The sequence below is a fragment of the Vicugna pacos genome, chromosome 6, assembly GCF_048564905.1.
Source record: "Vicugna pacos chromosome 6, VicPac4, whole genome shotgun sequence".
NCBI lineage: Eukaryota > Metazoa > Chordata > Mammalia > Artiodactyla > Camelidae > Vicugna > Vicugna pacos.
The window spans coordinates 15,109,246-15,127,137 of NC_132992.1; the positions used below are offsets into that span (position 1 = coordinate 15,109,246).

A 17,892-nucleotide genomic window follows, 5' to 3' on the forward strand; every position below is an offset into this window, starting at 1 on the left:
TATTCAGACCAGTGAAATAATTCATTCTGTGTAGTTTGGAAAGTTTTCTAGATACATTGTTAATTAAGAGGAAAATAATTTGCAGAATTGTGTGTAACTTACTCCCTTTATGTTAAAAACAAAGATTTATATGTAGATACACTTGTATGTACACTAAACATTTCAGGAAGGGTTGGTAGGTAACTGTTAAGTGTTCCTTGGGGATGAGGGATGGTCAAGGCCAAGAAGGTGACTTAATTTTCCTATTTAGTTTTAAAATTTAGAAGTTATTTCCCTCTATAAAAAAAGAAAAATCTTGTCACTGAAAACATCAAAATTAAACATTTAAAATGATTTTATTTCACTTTAATGGATAAGTAGTATGAGTTCTAGCTTAGTAAGGGACCCATTCAATAAGGAAACCTATTTGTCCATTTTAGAAGTTAATTTTTAATTCTGAGAGTGTCAGCATTTAGGATTTTAAATGACTAAGATTCAGAGAGGGAAAGGGTGTTTTCTCGGGAAATTTTTGTTAATCTGTCCTTTGTTTTCTTGGTTTTAAGTTTTTTTTCATAGGTTGACCTTGGCCTCTTAAGACTACTTCCTGAAGATAACTTGATCCAACCAAGTAACCATCAAAGCCCAGAGAACCCTGTATTCTCTTAACCTTTTTGTTTGTAGAACAGAGATCACAGCAGAAATGAAGAATTTAGATGAGTTTATGTAATTGATAAGAAAAACAAAAATTTAAGCAATAGAAAACAAAATGAGAGAAGATGGCCATTAGTGAAGTGTATGAAACGATTTGAATTTGCATCCCAGTGTTTATTTACCTTGTGATTTAGGATTGATTAAATCCTGTGAACTTCCATTTCCTTGTATTAAATGGGATGGATGAGTAACCAACTCTAGGATCATTGCAGTCTTGAAAAAAAGACCAGGGATATAGAATGCATAGTATATTAACTTGATACCCAGTAGGCTTTCAGTAAATGGCACCACTTTCTCATAATTATTTTTCTAACTCTTAGTACACATGCCCTATATTTACATGAATCAAAACTCTCAGGGAGAGGTGGGAGTTTAACAGTAACACTACTGGTAGAGTATTCTTGTTAAATTAGACTACAACACCTTGTTATAAGATAAACCTCTCAACAGGCTTAGTACCTCTTAATTCATCAGTGCTTTACTTTTTTGAATTTAGACATATCTGTCAACAGTTGTCAATGATCTCAGACTCTTTCTTTGTAACTACGAGGATGTTAACATTTCCTGAATACCTTCTGTTTTCTGCTCGTAACTTGTAGATGTCTCTGTCATGGCAGATGGTCATTTTAGTTGTGATTGGTTATTTATTTGGTTGTCTTCCCCCATTAGACTCACTGGGGCTACATCTTGTGTTTTTGTATTCCCAGTTGCTAGCCCAGGCTTGGGGACATCGTGCCCTGTTTGGTTTCTTTAATGAGTGATGTGTGCTAAACACTATGTAAATAGATTTTCTCTTTTGATTCTCACAATCATCCTAAGAGGTAAGTATTATTTCTTCTATTTTACCGCAAGGAAATGCTTAGAGAGCTTAAATAACTTGCATAAGATGACAGTATTGCAGAACCAACATGGAAAACCCTGCATGTGGTGATTCCCAACTAGATAAAGTTTATGCCCTTACCATCAGTCCACTTTGCTGAGATAATGCTATAAAAGCACTTTGGAAATTGTGAAATGTTGTTCAAGGGTACAGTTTTTTTTTTTTGGTAGGGGGTAAGATTATTTTTGTTATTTCAATGAAAGATCAGTGTGATGACACAAACATTTCTTCAGTCAGTTCCCAATCAGTTTAGCCTTCTTGAATGCATAGCATAGTATGGCAAATCTGCCTTGTCTGTAAGAATATAAGTGGTTATTTCCTCCTGGATGTGATTTTTTTCTCTATATCCCTTGCTTAAAATTCTGTCTTCTGGTTGAAGATGGTTATGGTAGTTACAGCAGGATTCTGGTGACATTGGAAGTTTTAGTAACAAGTAAAAGTAGCATCTGTCTTCCTCTCTGGTCTTTACTCTTAGTTCCCTCTTTCACTAGCAGCCATATGTGGACCTCACTGACTTGATGTCATCACATGTCAGCCCTGGCTATTGGATATCTGTTTTGTAGGACGTGACCATATTGCTTAAGGCTGTAGAAAAATAGTAGGGGGAAAATACCTCCTCATAGATTTTATATGTTGCTTTCTTTGGGGATTTTTCATTTGAGAGTTACATTGTTAGGTTGTTTTGAGTGTTTAATCATAAGTTGAGTTTGGCAGAAAAAGAAAAATGTCCCCATCCTCTGCCCATTAATGTTATCTTGAAATTCACAAAATTGCAAAACAGGAATAACATAAACCAAGAAGTGTGGTAATAGGAAGAAATATGTGGTTTTACTCAGTATAGTTATGTTGAACAAGGGAATTTTCCAGGAACTTAATTTTGTGTTTCGTTTTCCATAAATGTCCAAGTATTTGCCACATTATATAAAAATTAGTTTATTGTTTATTTTATTAAACATGTGTGCGTGTGTGAGAGGGAGGGAGGGAGCGAGTGAGCACATGATCAAAAGCACTTGGGGTTGATTTCCTCTCTTCCTCGTGCCTGGCAAGGTTGAGGGGAGAGGGCAGGCAGGCTTCATGATGGATTCACTTAGGCAGTTGAGTTACGTTTAGTCTTTGCTTTAGTGCATGTAATTCTGCCTCGGGGGTTCATGTCTATTTAACCAGCTCTTTAAGCCATGTGGAATTGTATTGGAAAACGCATCTGATTTCTCTCTTGATCTTCCTTAAGCCTGGTTTGAACCCTGGGAGCACCACTGCAGCCCTCAGTGCCTTATTACTTTCAGATGGAGGTTTTATTCTTTGGGGTTTAAGACGAGCTTCAGAGAGAAACTCTAAACAGATGGAGTCTGTAGTGTTGAAGACCTGGGAGAAAAAAAAACTCTTCCTGTTTCCAGTTGTTGAATGATAATGCTTGGGGTGCCGGCAGTCTTTTTTTTTTTTTTTTTTGATGTGATTTTTAATGTTTTATTTGGAAATTGGTATTTTTAAATATTTTTGCGTTAACTTTTTGTAAAATGTGTCACAGTATGTTTTACAATGGCAGCAAAAACTAAGATAAACCAGTATTTGTTCACAAGGTACGTATCTTACATATTGTAAAACTTTTCTTTTTAGGCATATGGATCAGGCTGTGATATTGTTATTCTGGCAAATGACTTTGAATGTGTGCAGATCATTCCTGGTGCTAAGCATGGAAACATCCAAGTCAGCTGTGTGGAGTGTTCTAACCAACATGGAAGAGTAAGAGATTTATTTATTAAATGTCATCTTTGAATGTGTTTAATAATCTTAGAATATTCTTATCCTTTTATACAAGTCTTACAATTTCTAATTAATATACCTGGCTTAGGTGGCTATTAATAGTAGGGGTAAAATAATATGTTTCTGTACAAATTGTAAAGAGCCATTAAGCTAATAATGTGATAACTAATTGTTCTGCATGTATATACTGTCTTGAAAGATCTGCCGGCTTCACAATCCTGTGCATACTGGTACTCTCTGCCAGCTGATAACTTTAGCAGCTATTAAGCCAATAGCAGGGAAGAAAATTTGTATCTTCCCTACCTAGCACACGTTATCTCTTCTAAATTATAATAACATCAAATTTTTATCAAGAAATGTAGCATGTTGTTAGTATCTAATATAATATTTGTCATATAACAGGTGCTTTGTAAGTTTCTGTTAATGAAACTATTTGTTGTTTGAAGAATCTTAAAGTTCATTCATTCAGACTTTAAACAGAGGGTTTATTTGAAAATAATTCAAATTTCACACTATGTTTCTCATAATATACATTCAGATTTTGGTTATATGTAAATATGGCATATTTGCTGTGTATTCTAGTATTTCATTAAGGCTCATGTTGTGTAGCATATTGAATGTCTCCACGGGAATATAAAAGTGATGTTTTTCCTGTAATAATTTAAAGTCTTAGTGTTCTAGAAATTGTTCTTTACTAAATAATGCCATATTTTATCAAGGCTATGTTAAATCAGAATATTCATGGTGATAAATAGTAATCTTGCAAATTTATGCCAAATAGTAAATTATGATTTTTTTTACCATTTTTTTTTCATTTTTTTCTTACTGTTTCTACTGCTCTACCCTGCTGCTTGTATCAAGCTTGAATATTTGGGTGTGTCACTACATGACAGTCCAGTGATAAAACTGACATAGTATTGAAACATTGAATTTCCTGTTGTTTTCTGATACTATTTCTTGCTTTTCTGATTTTTTTCTCCCTAATTTTTTTCCCTAAGCATTGCTTACCCTTTAGAAAACACTGGGAGTGTCAAGTTCCTCTCATTAATTTTTCATTGCTCATCGCCCTCTGCCAAACAAGGTAGCTTTAAACCTGCCTAGAGTTGTCAGAGATGCATTTTAATAAATTATTTATGTACTGGTAATAATCACAATCAACAAATTTTCTGGGAGCAAAATTTTTTTTTTAATATACAAGACCTTGGTGTTTGTAACTGTTTCTACATTTTCTTACCTAGTTGAAGGTAAAGAGGCCATGATTGTGGAGGGGGGAAAAAAAAGAAGCCAAGATTGTGAAATCTCTGATTCATTGTCTTTTACCACTGTCTTCTTTTGTTTCCTTCATCAGCAGTCCTTTTGATGATTACTCTCACGTTTATGATTTTGTGTTAACCAGTTACAATTATTCATTCATTCATTGACATTCATTCATTCAACAGAATGTGATCAAACGTAACACTTTTTACCTAAGTGTGACCTCAGCCAGGCATTTAAAGTAGCTTCCCCCCTACCACTGTAGAGTAAAAGCTTTTTCTGGAAAAGAATATTAAATATTAAGTAACAAAGTCACTTTTTTTTTGCATCAGAGTGCCCTTCAATCACAACGACCTTTCTGGCTCGCCTTAAAAGTACAGATACCTAATTTAGCTTAATAAGTTAAGCTGTAGGTCCAGAGGTGTCAGAAGGGATGGTTTTTGGTTTGTTCCTTATAGTTGATTCCCTCTTGCTAAGAGGAGGATAACCTGGGAACTGGCTTTCAAGGAGTTATTGGAAAGCAGGCTTGGTAGGTCCTAGGAGCTCCTACGGATTTTTGCTGCTTCTCATTAAGTATGTGACCTGGAACAGAGTCCTTAGCTTAAGTCCACTGGAGATGTCTGCTTCAGCTCTTTTTTCCCCAATTGCAGTAGCTGTCTCTCTGGTTTCTCCTTAGTCTGTTTTCTCCATTCCTTCTTCTACATGGTTCTTGCAATTGGTATTTTTTGTTTGATGGTGTAGTTAATGTCATTTTATTTGATGTATTTTAAATACCTGTTACCCTTTGATGTCTTTCCATAGTTCTCATGGTTTTTTATATTTTCACTGGATTATAAAGCTTCTGACAGGTGTACCATTGAAATGCGTCTTTGTTAAGAAAGTGGTTTCTGTATTAAAAAAATGAAAATTTTATAGAAAAGGATGTTTTCTTTGAATAGATCGGCCTTGTATTTGATACGTAAAATAAAGCCTGCTGAATTTTTGGTAACAGAGAAGAGATTTTCTTAAGTCCAGTACTTTTCCAGTTATATTTATGGAAGAGAATAAACCATGAGTACTGCATTGGGATTGTATTATATGTAATCAGTTTATACATTATTGTGAAAAAGAGGTGATCTTGATCTTCTCTTTTCCTAAATATTAATGCTTTGTTCACTCTTTTTTAGATTGCAGCTTCGTATGGTAATGCCGTTTGTATTTTTGAGCCCTTGGGCATAAATTCTCATAAGAGAAATTGTGTAAGTATTAAATGATTGTAGAATACTTTTAGGATTGACTTTAGAATCCAGTTGATGGCAATAAAGAACTCCTTAGGAGCTGGTGCTGAAGGTGGTCTAAAGTATTGGTGTGAAGTTAGTCTGGTGCTTTATGGTAAGATCTTGTACATTCACTAGGAATATACTCCTAGGCCTTTTAGAAACTCAGTTTTTTAGAATATTGCTAATTGAGATTCACCTTATTAATTGGGATCTACCTCAGTTGAACTATTATTTCTTATTTAGATTACTGGACTAGTCTCTTGTCTGATATCTGTCCCCCTTGCCTCTTTGTTCTCAACAGAGTAGATCATGAACCTTTGCTAAAAGTTCTGTAGTGGCTCCATATTCTCTCAGATTTAAAGCCCCAAAGCCTTAGAATAGACTACAGCCTTTCTTCCCTCCAGCACCCATTTATTACTTCCCAGAGCTCATCTTCTATTTTTTAAAAAATTGAAGTGTAGTTGATTTATAGTGTTAGTTTCAGGTATACAGCAAAGCAATTCCATTATACATATACATACATACATATTTTTCAGATTCCTTTCCATTATATGTTATTACAAGAAATTGAATACAGTTCCCTATGCTGTACAGCAGGTCTTTCGTCTCCTACAATTTTTGTCCCCTCTGATGTCAGTCCAGTCACACTGGCATTTTCACTGTCACCCTCCCACCTTAGGGCCTTTGCACTGGTTGTTCTTTTGTCTGAAATATTCTTTCTCTAGATAGCCTGAGGGCCAGCTCCTGCAGATCCTTAAAGTGTTTGCTCAGTAATACCTTGTCAATGGGATCTATCTTGACTGCCCTTTTAAAAATTGCCATTTGTTGCAAATATTAACTATTATATATAAAGTAAACAACAGGTTTCTTCTGTATAGCACGGGGAACTATATTCAGTATCTTACAGTAACCTATAGTGAAAAAGAATATGAAAATGAATATATGTATGTATATGCATGACTGAACTATTATATTTGCTGAATGAAGTTCAGACCTTAGGTAAATTCACTTACCAGCTAAGTAGTCTAATGTATCACACTGAGAACCATCCAGATTCATTCTAGGTGCTGAATTGTATTTTATCTTACTTAATATTCAGAAAATCTTATATGGCTAGAATTATTAACTCCTTTAAAAAATTACTGCATGCATTAGAACTCCACCATCACAAATACTTAAAACTGCCAATTTCCCATCTTGACATATTTATCAGTAATTTAAAAAACTGTATTTAAATGCATTAAACAAGTGGTTTTGATATTTTTTATTAAACATATTTGAATATTTCTTCTTACATTACCCCCCAAGTACCAATTATATCATTGTATTTCCCGTTTTATTAAATGGATATCAAATTTTAGAGTACTTAAGCATCACCCAGAGTACATGTTAAAAATTCAGATTCCAGGCCTTCCCAAATTTCTGCTGTGTAATTAGCCCACAGATTACACTCTGAGAAACACTTAAAGAAAGAATACTAGGGATATTTCTAGTTTTAGGATTGATTCAATTATTACTTTAAAATAGGTCTGTTGAACAATATTTAAAATATAATTGTGACTTGTTTGGTCAGCAGTGGTAGTGTTTAAAACATAACATTTTCCCTGATTAAAAAATATTAAATTATTTTTGGATACTGAAATTCAGGTTTTGCCTGAATTTCTAAAATTTAAAATTCTACCCCCAGATAGTTACGGAATTTTGAATAAATTATTTAATTATTAGATACTTAAAAATACAATGAGAGAAGGAATTGTCATTTATTAAATTATTACTTACCAAGCAGTTAATGAATAACTTGCCTATAAAAAGCCTTCAGATGGCTTTATGTTGCATTATACTTTCACGAAAAAACATTTTATGTTTACTGCAAAGGAATAGCTAAACTTTTTTTTACTTAGATACTGTATTTCATGGCAAATGCCTTTGACTTTTAAATTTTAAATCTTCTGTCCACCTTTTAGAGTGAAAACAGTAAAAAAAAAAAGATGGAAATTATTCAAATGTAATATAGGTCAAGTTTGTGGATTTTACATATTATATAGTTCAAATTTGTTGACTTTTTAGAAGGTATATCTAGTTTTATTTTAGATATTGACTTCATAGGATTACGATAATTTGTACTTATTTCTGATGGGCGTTTATTCTGTTTTTATTAACATTTATCAAGTACCTGCGTACCACTCATTACAACACTGAAGACACAAAGCTCATTATTGCATAATTCCTGCCTTGAAAAGTTGGAGTGTAATCGGAGAGTCAGCATACAAACAAATAATTCAATGTGACCAGTGTTGTACTGGTAAAATGTATGTAAAAAGTGCTCTAAGGATTGCCAGGATGTCAGAAAAGGCTGCACTGCAGAGGTGATGATTTAGTTCGATCTTGATATAACCATAGGAGTTTGCAGGCAGAGAAGAGAGGAAAGGATACCCTAAATGTAAGAATGTTTTTATAGACACATTTTGCAGAAGGAAGCCTGAGAGGCAAGCTTTGTTTTGGCATGGCACCCAGCTTGATATGGTAGAATAGTAAGTGAAACTGTTGGAAATGGTTTTAAAAACAGTATTTTGAAAATAATAGTGAAATACTTAGATTTTTGATTTGGCTCATAAAGTCTTAAGTTGAAGAAAATGATGACATGGTAGTGTTTGTATTTTTTTCTTTCTCCTTATATGTTTCAGCAACTCAAGTGTCAGTGGCTTAAAACTGGGCAGTTTTTTTTGAGTTCCGTGACATACAATTTGGCATGGGACCCTCAAGGTATTTAGTACTTATTTTTAGAAATTACAAAAAAAGTAAATATTTGCTTTAAGTGTATGATAACAATGTGATATAGTCTTCCACAATATGAAAATGATCAATAGTATTTTCTTTTGGCTAGTCAATGAGTGTACTTTCTTCCTTTTTCGTTTACACTGCTTTGTGCAGTGCCTAATTTACTATTAGTTGTGTGCTTTTTTCCTTCTTGCTTTTGAATGTTTTATTCCAAGAAACTGATGATTTGTTTCTTTAGTTAAAGTGCTGTGCTTTACTCTTACTGTATTTATTAAGAAACAAAATCAGAGATAAAAACAAGACCACAAAAACCCTATCTTGTTTTGTTACTCATAAATTTCAGGAAATTATTCTTTGATATTGAAAGATCAGAAACCTCTAATGGTAATGGCTGTTGTCCCTTTTGGCACTCACAAATAATGAGGGTAGTTTTAATATTCATGTAGAACAACAGATTTCACTCATCTTTAGTTTTGTCTTCTATCCTGAGAAGATTCTGTTGTTGTATGTATCAGAGTTTTGGGGGTATGGTTTTGTTATTCTACTTTTACTGTAAATAATATTTTTTTAAAAAAGGTTTTCCTGATACACAGTAGCTCTTTGGTGGTGGGCTTTTCTTTTTTGTTCTCAATTTTCCCTCAAGTTTTCTTGTCTGGTGGGTTCTTAGAGGTTTTAAATGGATAGACTGTTAAGTGTTTTTCATAGACAATATTGCTTATTTTTCACAGAATAGTTTATAGGCCTAAATAGAAGCCCACACGTGCATTTATTTCTCTAGATAATCCTTGCTTATTCATCAGAACATTCTTTAATTTTCAGATAACAGATTGTTGACAGCAACCGATTCTATTCAGTTGTGGGCTCCTCCAGGAGGTGACATTCTGGAAGAGGAGGAAGAAATTGATAATAAAATTCTTCCTGTTTTAAATGATTGGAAGTGCATCTGGCAGTGCAAGTTAGTGTCTAACTCTGTTGTTAATGTTCATTGATTAAAAAAAAAACTTCCTAAAATATGTTCCCTTTCATAATGATCTTTATTTTTTGATGGTACCATTGCGTTTAGAAGCCTAGAAAGTAGAGTTTTTCTAACTGAAATCCATTATAATACCATCCTTTAATCAGTGCTCCAGTTGATTGTTTAACAAAAAGGGGACAAAAATATTTTCATAGTAATAACCTCAGGATTTAGGCTGATAAGGTTGCCATGTAGGAATTATTCATTAGTGCATGAGATATGGATGGCTATAGGGAGGGGGAGGATGTGGTGAAAGTTGCCAGCCACTCTAGCAAGTGGGAAGATGGCTGTACCATTAACAATATGGATTATGTGAAGGGGACCAGCTAGCCAGGGAAGATGATGAGCTCAGTTTTTGAAACATTACATTAGGATGTGGGTGGGGCATGTAGCTGGGGATATCATTTATGCATGTTAATTGTATTCTTCTTGGGATCCCCAAAGTGAACTTTGGATTCGTTGAATGAATTCATTTGTATTTTCAGGGAGGTGAAATATTTATTTTTAGAGAGTTGAAAACACTCTTGTTTTGATGATATGAAAATCTTATTTTGACCGTTTATATAGACAGCATTCCAGACTTTAAAAATGCTAACAGTTTAACTCTTGTCTTTATAGAACCTCAGTATCTGTACATCTGATGGAATGGTCCCCTGATGGTGAATATTTTGCTACCGCTGGAAAGGTAAATGAGCAAACAAAACATAAACAGAAGAAGCAAAACAATTAAAAATGTTTCTTGTTCATTCTCATTTTCAGTGTTCTCATCTGTCAGTTGGGAAAATCCTACATTACAAAGCTGGCCTGAGGAGTAGTGATAGTATTTGTAAAAGATCTGGCATCTTCTCCATGGATAGTTGGCACCTGGGAAATAATGGCTATTTTTATTTTTATTTGACTTTTTCAAAAACTTACGATTTTTAAAAATTAACTTAAAAAACCCCCCAGCATATATACATACTATAAAAAGTAAAATAGTACTACTAGATTCACAGTGAAAAGAAGTTCTTCCTTCTTCCCACTCTTAATTCCTGTGTCCTGGAGGCAGTTGCTCATAAAATTGCATACTTTGGTGTTTCTTTCCCTATTGAATAATTTGTTTATGTTCCCATTTCTTGATTTTTTTTCCCCCTTTCAGTTTTATGTGTCATCTCTGGCCTTGGTGCCATGGTGGCTGAGACATCAGTTCTCTAGCTGATGTCCCCACCCCACCTCCGCTTGGCACGTACACATAGTCACTTCCCTCCCTCCTGCCTTTCTGATATAGGTATCTCATAATGTTTGCGTAAGTCAGTATTTAATTGTTCACATTATTAAAAGTGTGAAAAATATTCTTCATGGAAGAATTACTTTGGCGTTAATTAGTTCGTTTTGTTATTCGCTCAGTTTTCTCTGTACCTCATCCATCCCCTGTACCTCTGACAGTCTTTGAATCTTGTCACAGTATGAGCCCACGCAGGAGTTATCCTGGAAATGTGGGTTCTCTTTGCTCCAGTCTGGCTTTGTTGTTCTCCAAGTCTTAAATAGTAGAGCTGTCATTTTAGGATTTTCTTTTACCAACCTTGGGAGAGTCTCTTTGCCTCTCTCCTTTGCTAACTTTCCTTTTTCTTAGCATCATTTATCTTCTTTCCTTGTTTTGATGGAGATATCCTCTAGTAGTTTTCTGCAAAAAGAAGAATTGAAAAAAAAATTTTTTTGAGGTCCTTTAGGTCTGAACAATTCTTTCTTCTATTATGCTTGATTTGATTGGGCATCAAATGGGTTGAAAATAAATTTCCTTGAGGATTTTTAAAGTCATGGTTCCGTTGCCTTCTAGCTTCCACTGTTGCTGTTTGAGAGGTATAGTGCCAGTATGACCATGCTCCCCCAGCTCCAGCTTATGGAGGTTTAAAAAACTTCCCTTTATCACTGGTGTTTTGACATCTCAAGATGTCGTGATATGGGTCAGTTATCTATAATTATTTTAGTATATACCTCTAATGGATAATTTTTTTATGCAAGCAGTTTGGTGGGTTCAATCTGAAAACTCATGTCCTTCAGTTCAGGGAGATTATTTTATATTATTTCTTTTGTGTTATTTCCTTCCCTTAGTGTTCTCTTTTCTCTCTTTCTGGATCCCCCTTTATTCAGATGTGGATCCTTCTGTACTGGTCCTCTAATTTACTTTTATCCCCTCATCTCATTTTCTATCTCTTCATTTTTCGCTTTAAATTCCAGGGGATTTTTCAGCTTTAACTTTGAGATAATTTTTCCGTGCTATCACATTTTTCATTTTTGAGAGTTTTTTTTTTCACTCTATGAATGTTCCTTTTCAAATTATAAAACATTTCTTAAGAATAAAAAAAGTAAAACTTACATATAAGATATAATAATTAAACAAATGTACAAGTACCCAGTACCCAACTGAGACCAAGGGCATAAAACTAATAGGTTCCTTATATGCCTCTTGCATCTCCTCATTTCCTTCCCACTCAGGCAGTTGGAATCCTGAATTTTGTTTTATTCTGTTGCTTTTTAAAATAAAAAAAGTTTCACATGTATAAATTCCCAAATAATATGTTTATTTTTGAATAGTTTTGAACTTTTAAAAATGATACCATATAGTTATTGAAATATAGCTTCAAGATATTAAAAAGTAAATTTGTGATAATATCAGTTATGTACTTTTAGGTAATATAATCAGTAACAAAAATTACATTTAAAAATCACAAGTTAAAATTTAATTGTATTTAGTTGTTGGATGTGGAATTAAAACTTCCATGTTATCCTTTATGAGGCAAAGATAGGTTTTCCAAGAACATCAGAATTCACCCAGAGCTCTTTGAGTTAATCTTCAGTTGTAGAACACTCAACTGTTTTGTGGTTGAATAATTACTTGGCACAGAGGTAGTTGCTCAACAGCTGATGACATTATAGACAGGAAGACTGCACAACATTATAGGCAGAAAGACTGCAATCGTGTGCAGTTTAGTAGTAAACTAATAACCAACAATTTCAAAGTAGTGAGGAGTGCAAAAAATGTTTGGAGGTATCTGCAGCAGCTGTCTTGTAATATTAAAACATCTTTGATTTGTTAGAGACAAACTTGCAAGTACTGCTAATATCCCTTGGGTGTGTTGGTATGTGTAAGATATTCATAACTGAAATTCAGCATTTTCAGTTACCAGTTATGAAAATAGGGAAGTAATTGTTTTCCCCAACTCAAGTTCATGGTGACTCTGGGTCTTGGCTTTCTTGGTTTCTCAAGAGGCAGACCCCCAGACAAGGATTCAAGGACATGTAATTAATATGGGGAGTGATCATAAAAGAAATATCCTGGATTTGAGGCAGGGAAGTGAAGGTGCTTAAGAAAGGGTACATTATCATGCAGGTGGTTAACAAGCTTAAATCTTCGGGTAACTCTGGGAGCTAGCGCTCCTCACAACATGATGTTCCTCATACGTGTTCTTTACACACATCACACAGACACGCACCTTGGTTGAGGGCTGGTGAGGGCAGAGCATTAATTCTCTGTACTTATAAACAGTTCCTGGAAAGCTCAGGTGAAGATAGGTAAATGCTGTCTATTGGAACTGGCTCACTAAACTGCTAAGGCATGAGAAGATACAGGTGATGTATCAAAAATAATTTTTCTATCTTGTATTCTATCCACAGGCACCTTGGGTCAGAATACTTCAGAACTTCTAGTTTAGAGTCTGGACATTTTATTTTTTGTCTTCTACATTTAGGGTCTAAAATTTTTGTGGAATAATTTTTAGGTATGGTTTGAAGAAAAAGTCAGGTTTCATTTTTTCTGTGTGGATATCCAGCTGTCCAGCATAGTTCGTTGGAAAGCCTTTTTTTCCTCCATTGCTCAGTATTGCCACTTTTGTCAAAATCAAATGTCCGGACTAGTATGGATCTTTTTCTGGGTTCTTTTCTCTAGTCCATTGGTCTTTCCTTGTGCCAATGCCACCTTAGTTGTTAGAACTTTTAAATTATCTTGATATCTGGTACAGCAAGTCCTACCTTTCTGGTTTTCTTTTTTCAGATTATTGTGACTATTTTTGGCCTGTTGTATTTCCATATATATTTTAGAATGAGCGTGATAAATTTTACAAAACAAACAAAAAACCTCCTGTGATTTTGATTGGTATTTCGTTTATTCCATAGGTCTGTTTTGGGAGAATTGACGTCTTTACAATTGAGTCTTCCCATCTGTGAACATGACATAACCCTTCATTTATTTTAGATCTATTTATTTCTCTCAGTAATGTTTTATAATTTTCTATGTAGAGGTCCTAAATATGTTAGATTCATGCCTTGGTATTTGGTATTTTTGATGTTGTTATAAATGCTATCATTATATAACTTTCATTTTATAATTGTTACTGGTATATAGAAAGGTAATTAATTTTTGTATTTTGGGTTTATACCTAGCAATCTTAATAAATACATTAATTCTAACAAGTCCTCTGTAGACCCTTTTGGATTTTCTGTGTGCATAATTCAATTATCTGTGAATAACGACAGTTTTATTTCATCTTTTCTAAGTCTTAAGTGTTTTACATCTTTTTCTTTTTTTTTTACTGAAGTATTTAGGGCCTCTAGTATAGTATTGAATAAAGGTGGTGAGAATAGGTATCCTTTTCTTGTTCCCAGTCTCAAAAGGATACCTTCATTGTGTCACCATTCAATATATTTACTGTAGATATTTACTGTAGATACTGTTTTTCAGATAAAGGAAGTTTCCTTATTTGTAGATTGCTAGAATTTTATTTTTAATCACAAATGATGTTGGATCTTAGCAAATACTTTTTCTGCGTCTAAGGATATTATCTTTATTTTCTTATTTTTTCTTTTTCTTTTTTTTTTTAATTTATTTTATTGTTAGTGGAGGTGCTGGGGATTGAACCCAGGACCTCGGGCATGCTAAGCACGCACTCTACCACTAAGCTATACCCTCTCCCCATTTTCTCTTTTAATAAAATGAAATAAATGGATGTATTTTCAGGTGTTAAATAAACTTTGTGTTTCTGGAATAATCCCGACTTGACTGTAATGTGATATCTCTGCTGGATTTGCTTTGCTAATATTTTGTTTCAGATTTATGTGATCTATGTGTTAGAGTGAGATTTGGAAATAATTTTTCCTTTTTTGTGTAGGCATACCTAGTTTTATTGTGCTTTGCAGGTCCTTTTTTTTTTTCTTCTTCAAATTGAAGGTTTGTGACAACCCTGTATTGTCAGATGATGGTTAGCATTTTTTAGCAATAAAGTATTTTTAAGTTATGTACATTTTTTAAAGACAATGCTATTACTGCACACTTAATAGACTACTTAATTGTAGTGTAAATGTGACTTTTATATGTGCTGGGAAACCAAAAAATTCCTGCAGCTCCCTTTATTGCAATAGTGTTTCTTTTATTGCAGTGTCTGGAACTGAACTCCAGTATCTCTGAGGTGTGCCTGTAATGTCCTTGACAGATTCTGATATCAAAGTCATGCTGGCCTCATAAAATGGGTTAGAAAGTTCTCTTTATCTACTCTATAGAAGGAGTTTGTGCAAAATCAGTGCGGTTTTATTCTTAAGTATTTGCTAGTGAAGCTATCTGGACCAGGAGTTTTCTTTGTAGAATTCAATTTTTAAAATAGTTAGAGGGCTATTTAGATTTCCTTCTTTTTTATGTCAGGTTTGATTAGTTATATTTATCTAGAATTTGCCAGTTTTATCTAAATTTTCAAACTTATTGATACAAAGTTGTGCGAAACATGTTATCTTTTTAATGTCTGTAATTCACGTGATTTTTTTTTATTTTTGATATTGATTGTGCTTTCTCTTTTTTTCTTGATTCATCTCACTAAGGGTCAATCAATTTTACAAATCTTTTCAGAAAACTGACTTTTGGTTTTGTATATCTGTTCTTTTATTAATTTCTGTTTGGTTGTTCTGGTTTTTTTTTTCCCCCAAAAAACTTTTTGAGATGAATGTTCAGCCTTTTTTTAAGTATATATATATTTAACACTAGATTTTCCTCTGAGCTTAGCTTTATCCCGCAAATTTCTTTCATTTCATGACTTTTGATATGTATTATTTTCATTATTATTCTAAATATAATTTTTTCTAATTTTTATTGTGATTCATTCTTTGATCCATGGATTGTCCAGAGACTGGATTAGAGTTACATTCAATTATTTTGGTTGGAGGTAGATGGTGCAGAAGTATTTTATTGGTGATGACAACTTTTATTTTACATTATTAAGTAGAATTTACAAGTAATTTGTGGTTAGAAGAATAACTACTGGTACCGTTATGACAGTGACTACTAATTGGTGAGAGTTATGTACTGGAAAGTGTGCCTTCAAAAAGCCTATGGGGCAAGCGCTACTCTCTCCTTGTACAGAAGGGGAAACTGCAGCTTGAGACCTTCCTGGAAACAGATAGGCAGAAGGCGGAGCTGGGATTTTAACATAGGTGTTTTGGATTTCAAAGCACCATAATCAGCTGGCTTTGTATTTCATTGAGAAAGTATTTGTTGCAAGTGTGTCTTGGGAATGCTTTGAGGCTTGGGTAAGTATGCATTCTTCCAGAAAAGGTTTATGTAACTTGTACCAGGCACTTGGAGGCACACCCTACTCTAAGTAAATTCTCAGCTTGAAAGTAGTCCACACAGTGTACACTTGGGTCTCATGAGGCCCATTTTGTGGTTACAAATACCCAGCAGAGACCTCTTCCTGTACTCAAGAGTTCAGGTGCAGATGGAATCTTCCTTATCATTATCCCTTTCCAGAGAGAACTTTTTCTTGATTTCACCCTTTCATTTAAGGATAGTCCTTAGGTCTTTTCTTTTGGTAGTATGCAGGTACCTCTGGTTTGACTTACGTTGTGTGCGCACTGCGTTGTCTCTATGTAGCTGCTGTATGTAAAACTGAAGCTCTGTGCCACTGGATATTGGTGAATTCCCTTATGACAGTCTGCACTCCCATGCTAGCATTTGTTTACTGTGGATTCTTGCCTAAGAAAATAGGTACTCAGAAGAGAACTTTGATAAGCTGCCACCACCCCCCTGTATCTATCCATCCCCCTCCGTTGGAGCCTATATGTTCTGCCTTCCCTTGTGTTGCCATGGATGCACTGTCCACTCTTATGTGGGACCAGTTCCTTCACTTGTGGACGGGATGGCACTTGTCCTTGCTTACCTGGCTCACTATTACAGTCATACCCTCTCTTACTTAGTTTCTCCTTCTCCCTTTGGGCATCCTACTAGCATATGTTATGAATTGAATATTTGTGTCCCCCTCCCAAATTCATATGTTGAAGCCCTAACCCCCACCCCCCCAAGTGATGATATTTGGAGATGGGGCCTTTTGGAGGTAATTAAGGTTAGGTAAGTTCATGAGGGTGACCCTCACAATAGGAATAGTACCCTTAGAAGAAAGATACCACCAGAGAGCTTGCTGTCTGTCCCCCACATGAAGACATGGAAGGAAGGTGGTTGTCTTCCAGGAAGAGAGCTGTCACCAGAACCCAACCATGCTGACACCCTAATCTGAGACTTCCAGCCTCCAGAACTGGGAGATAATACATTTCTTTATTAAGCAACCTAGTCCAGGATACTTTGTTATGGCAGCGTGAGCTGACTCATACAGCATAGCATACCAGACGTTTGGTAATCGGTCCCTCTCTTAAACAAACAACGATAACAAAAAGTATCTTTTGACCTTCCCTCTCAGTTTCTGTTAATTTCTTTGCCCTCCTTAGAGCACCTTGAAAGGGTTGCTTGTTAGTTGTCTCCAAGTTTTCCTCCTTGATTTCTATTGCACTGTTGTTCTCTTTACCTAGAAAACTCCTTCCCCTAGAGACCCGCGTGGCTTTTCCCCTTGAGGGTCACTGTCTCAGTGAGGCTCTCCCTAAGCACCCCTTTTAAAATTGCATCTCACCTCCCACTGTACTTTCTGTTCCCTTCAACTGCCTGAATTTCACTCCTAACACTATGTTTAGGAGTCTGTATTAGTTTTCTATTATTGCATAACAAGTTACCTCAAACTTAGGAGCTTAAAACTACGCATTGATTACCTCAGCTTCCGTGGGCTAGGTGCCTGGAGATGGCTTAGCCGTGTACTGTGATGAGGGACTCTGAAGGCTGCAATAAAGGTGTCACCGGGGCAGAATTCTTACCTGGAGGCTTGGCTGGGGCAGAATCATCTTCCGAGCTCACTTGGGTTATTGGCAGAATTTATGTCTCTCTAGCTGTATGACAGGGCTTGTAGCTGACT

At 34.9% G+C, this 17,892-nt stretch overlaps 1 protein-coding gene across 4 annotated transcripts in view; it reads left to right on the top strand.

Moving 5' to 3' along the window:
* The window catches only part of DMXL2 (Dmx like 2), a 130,643-nt gene that overhangs the window by 20,471 nt on the left and 92,280 nt on the right, over positions 1-17,892 (top strand). For all 4 annotated transcript variants that reach the window (XM_072962422.1, XM_072962424.1, XM_072962423.1 and 1 more), the window contains exons 2-6: positions 3,185-3,310; positions 5,752-5,823; positions 8,529-8,607; positions 9,442-9,577; positions 10,256-10,322. In XM_072962422.1, the coding sequence (XP_072818523.1) occupies positions 3,185-3,310; positions 5,752-5,823; positions 8,529-8,607; positions 9,442-9,577; positions 10,256-10,322 (480 nt within the window). The remainder of the gene's footprint in view (positions 1-3,184; positions 3,311-5,751; positions 5,824-8,528; positions 8,608-9,441; positions 9,578-10,255; positions 10,323-17,892) is intronic.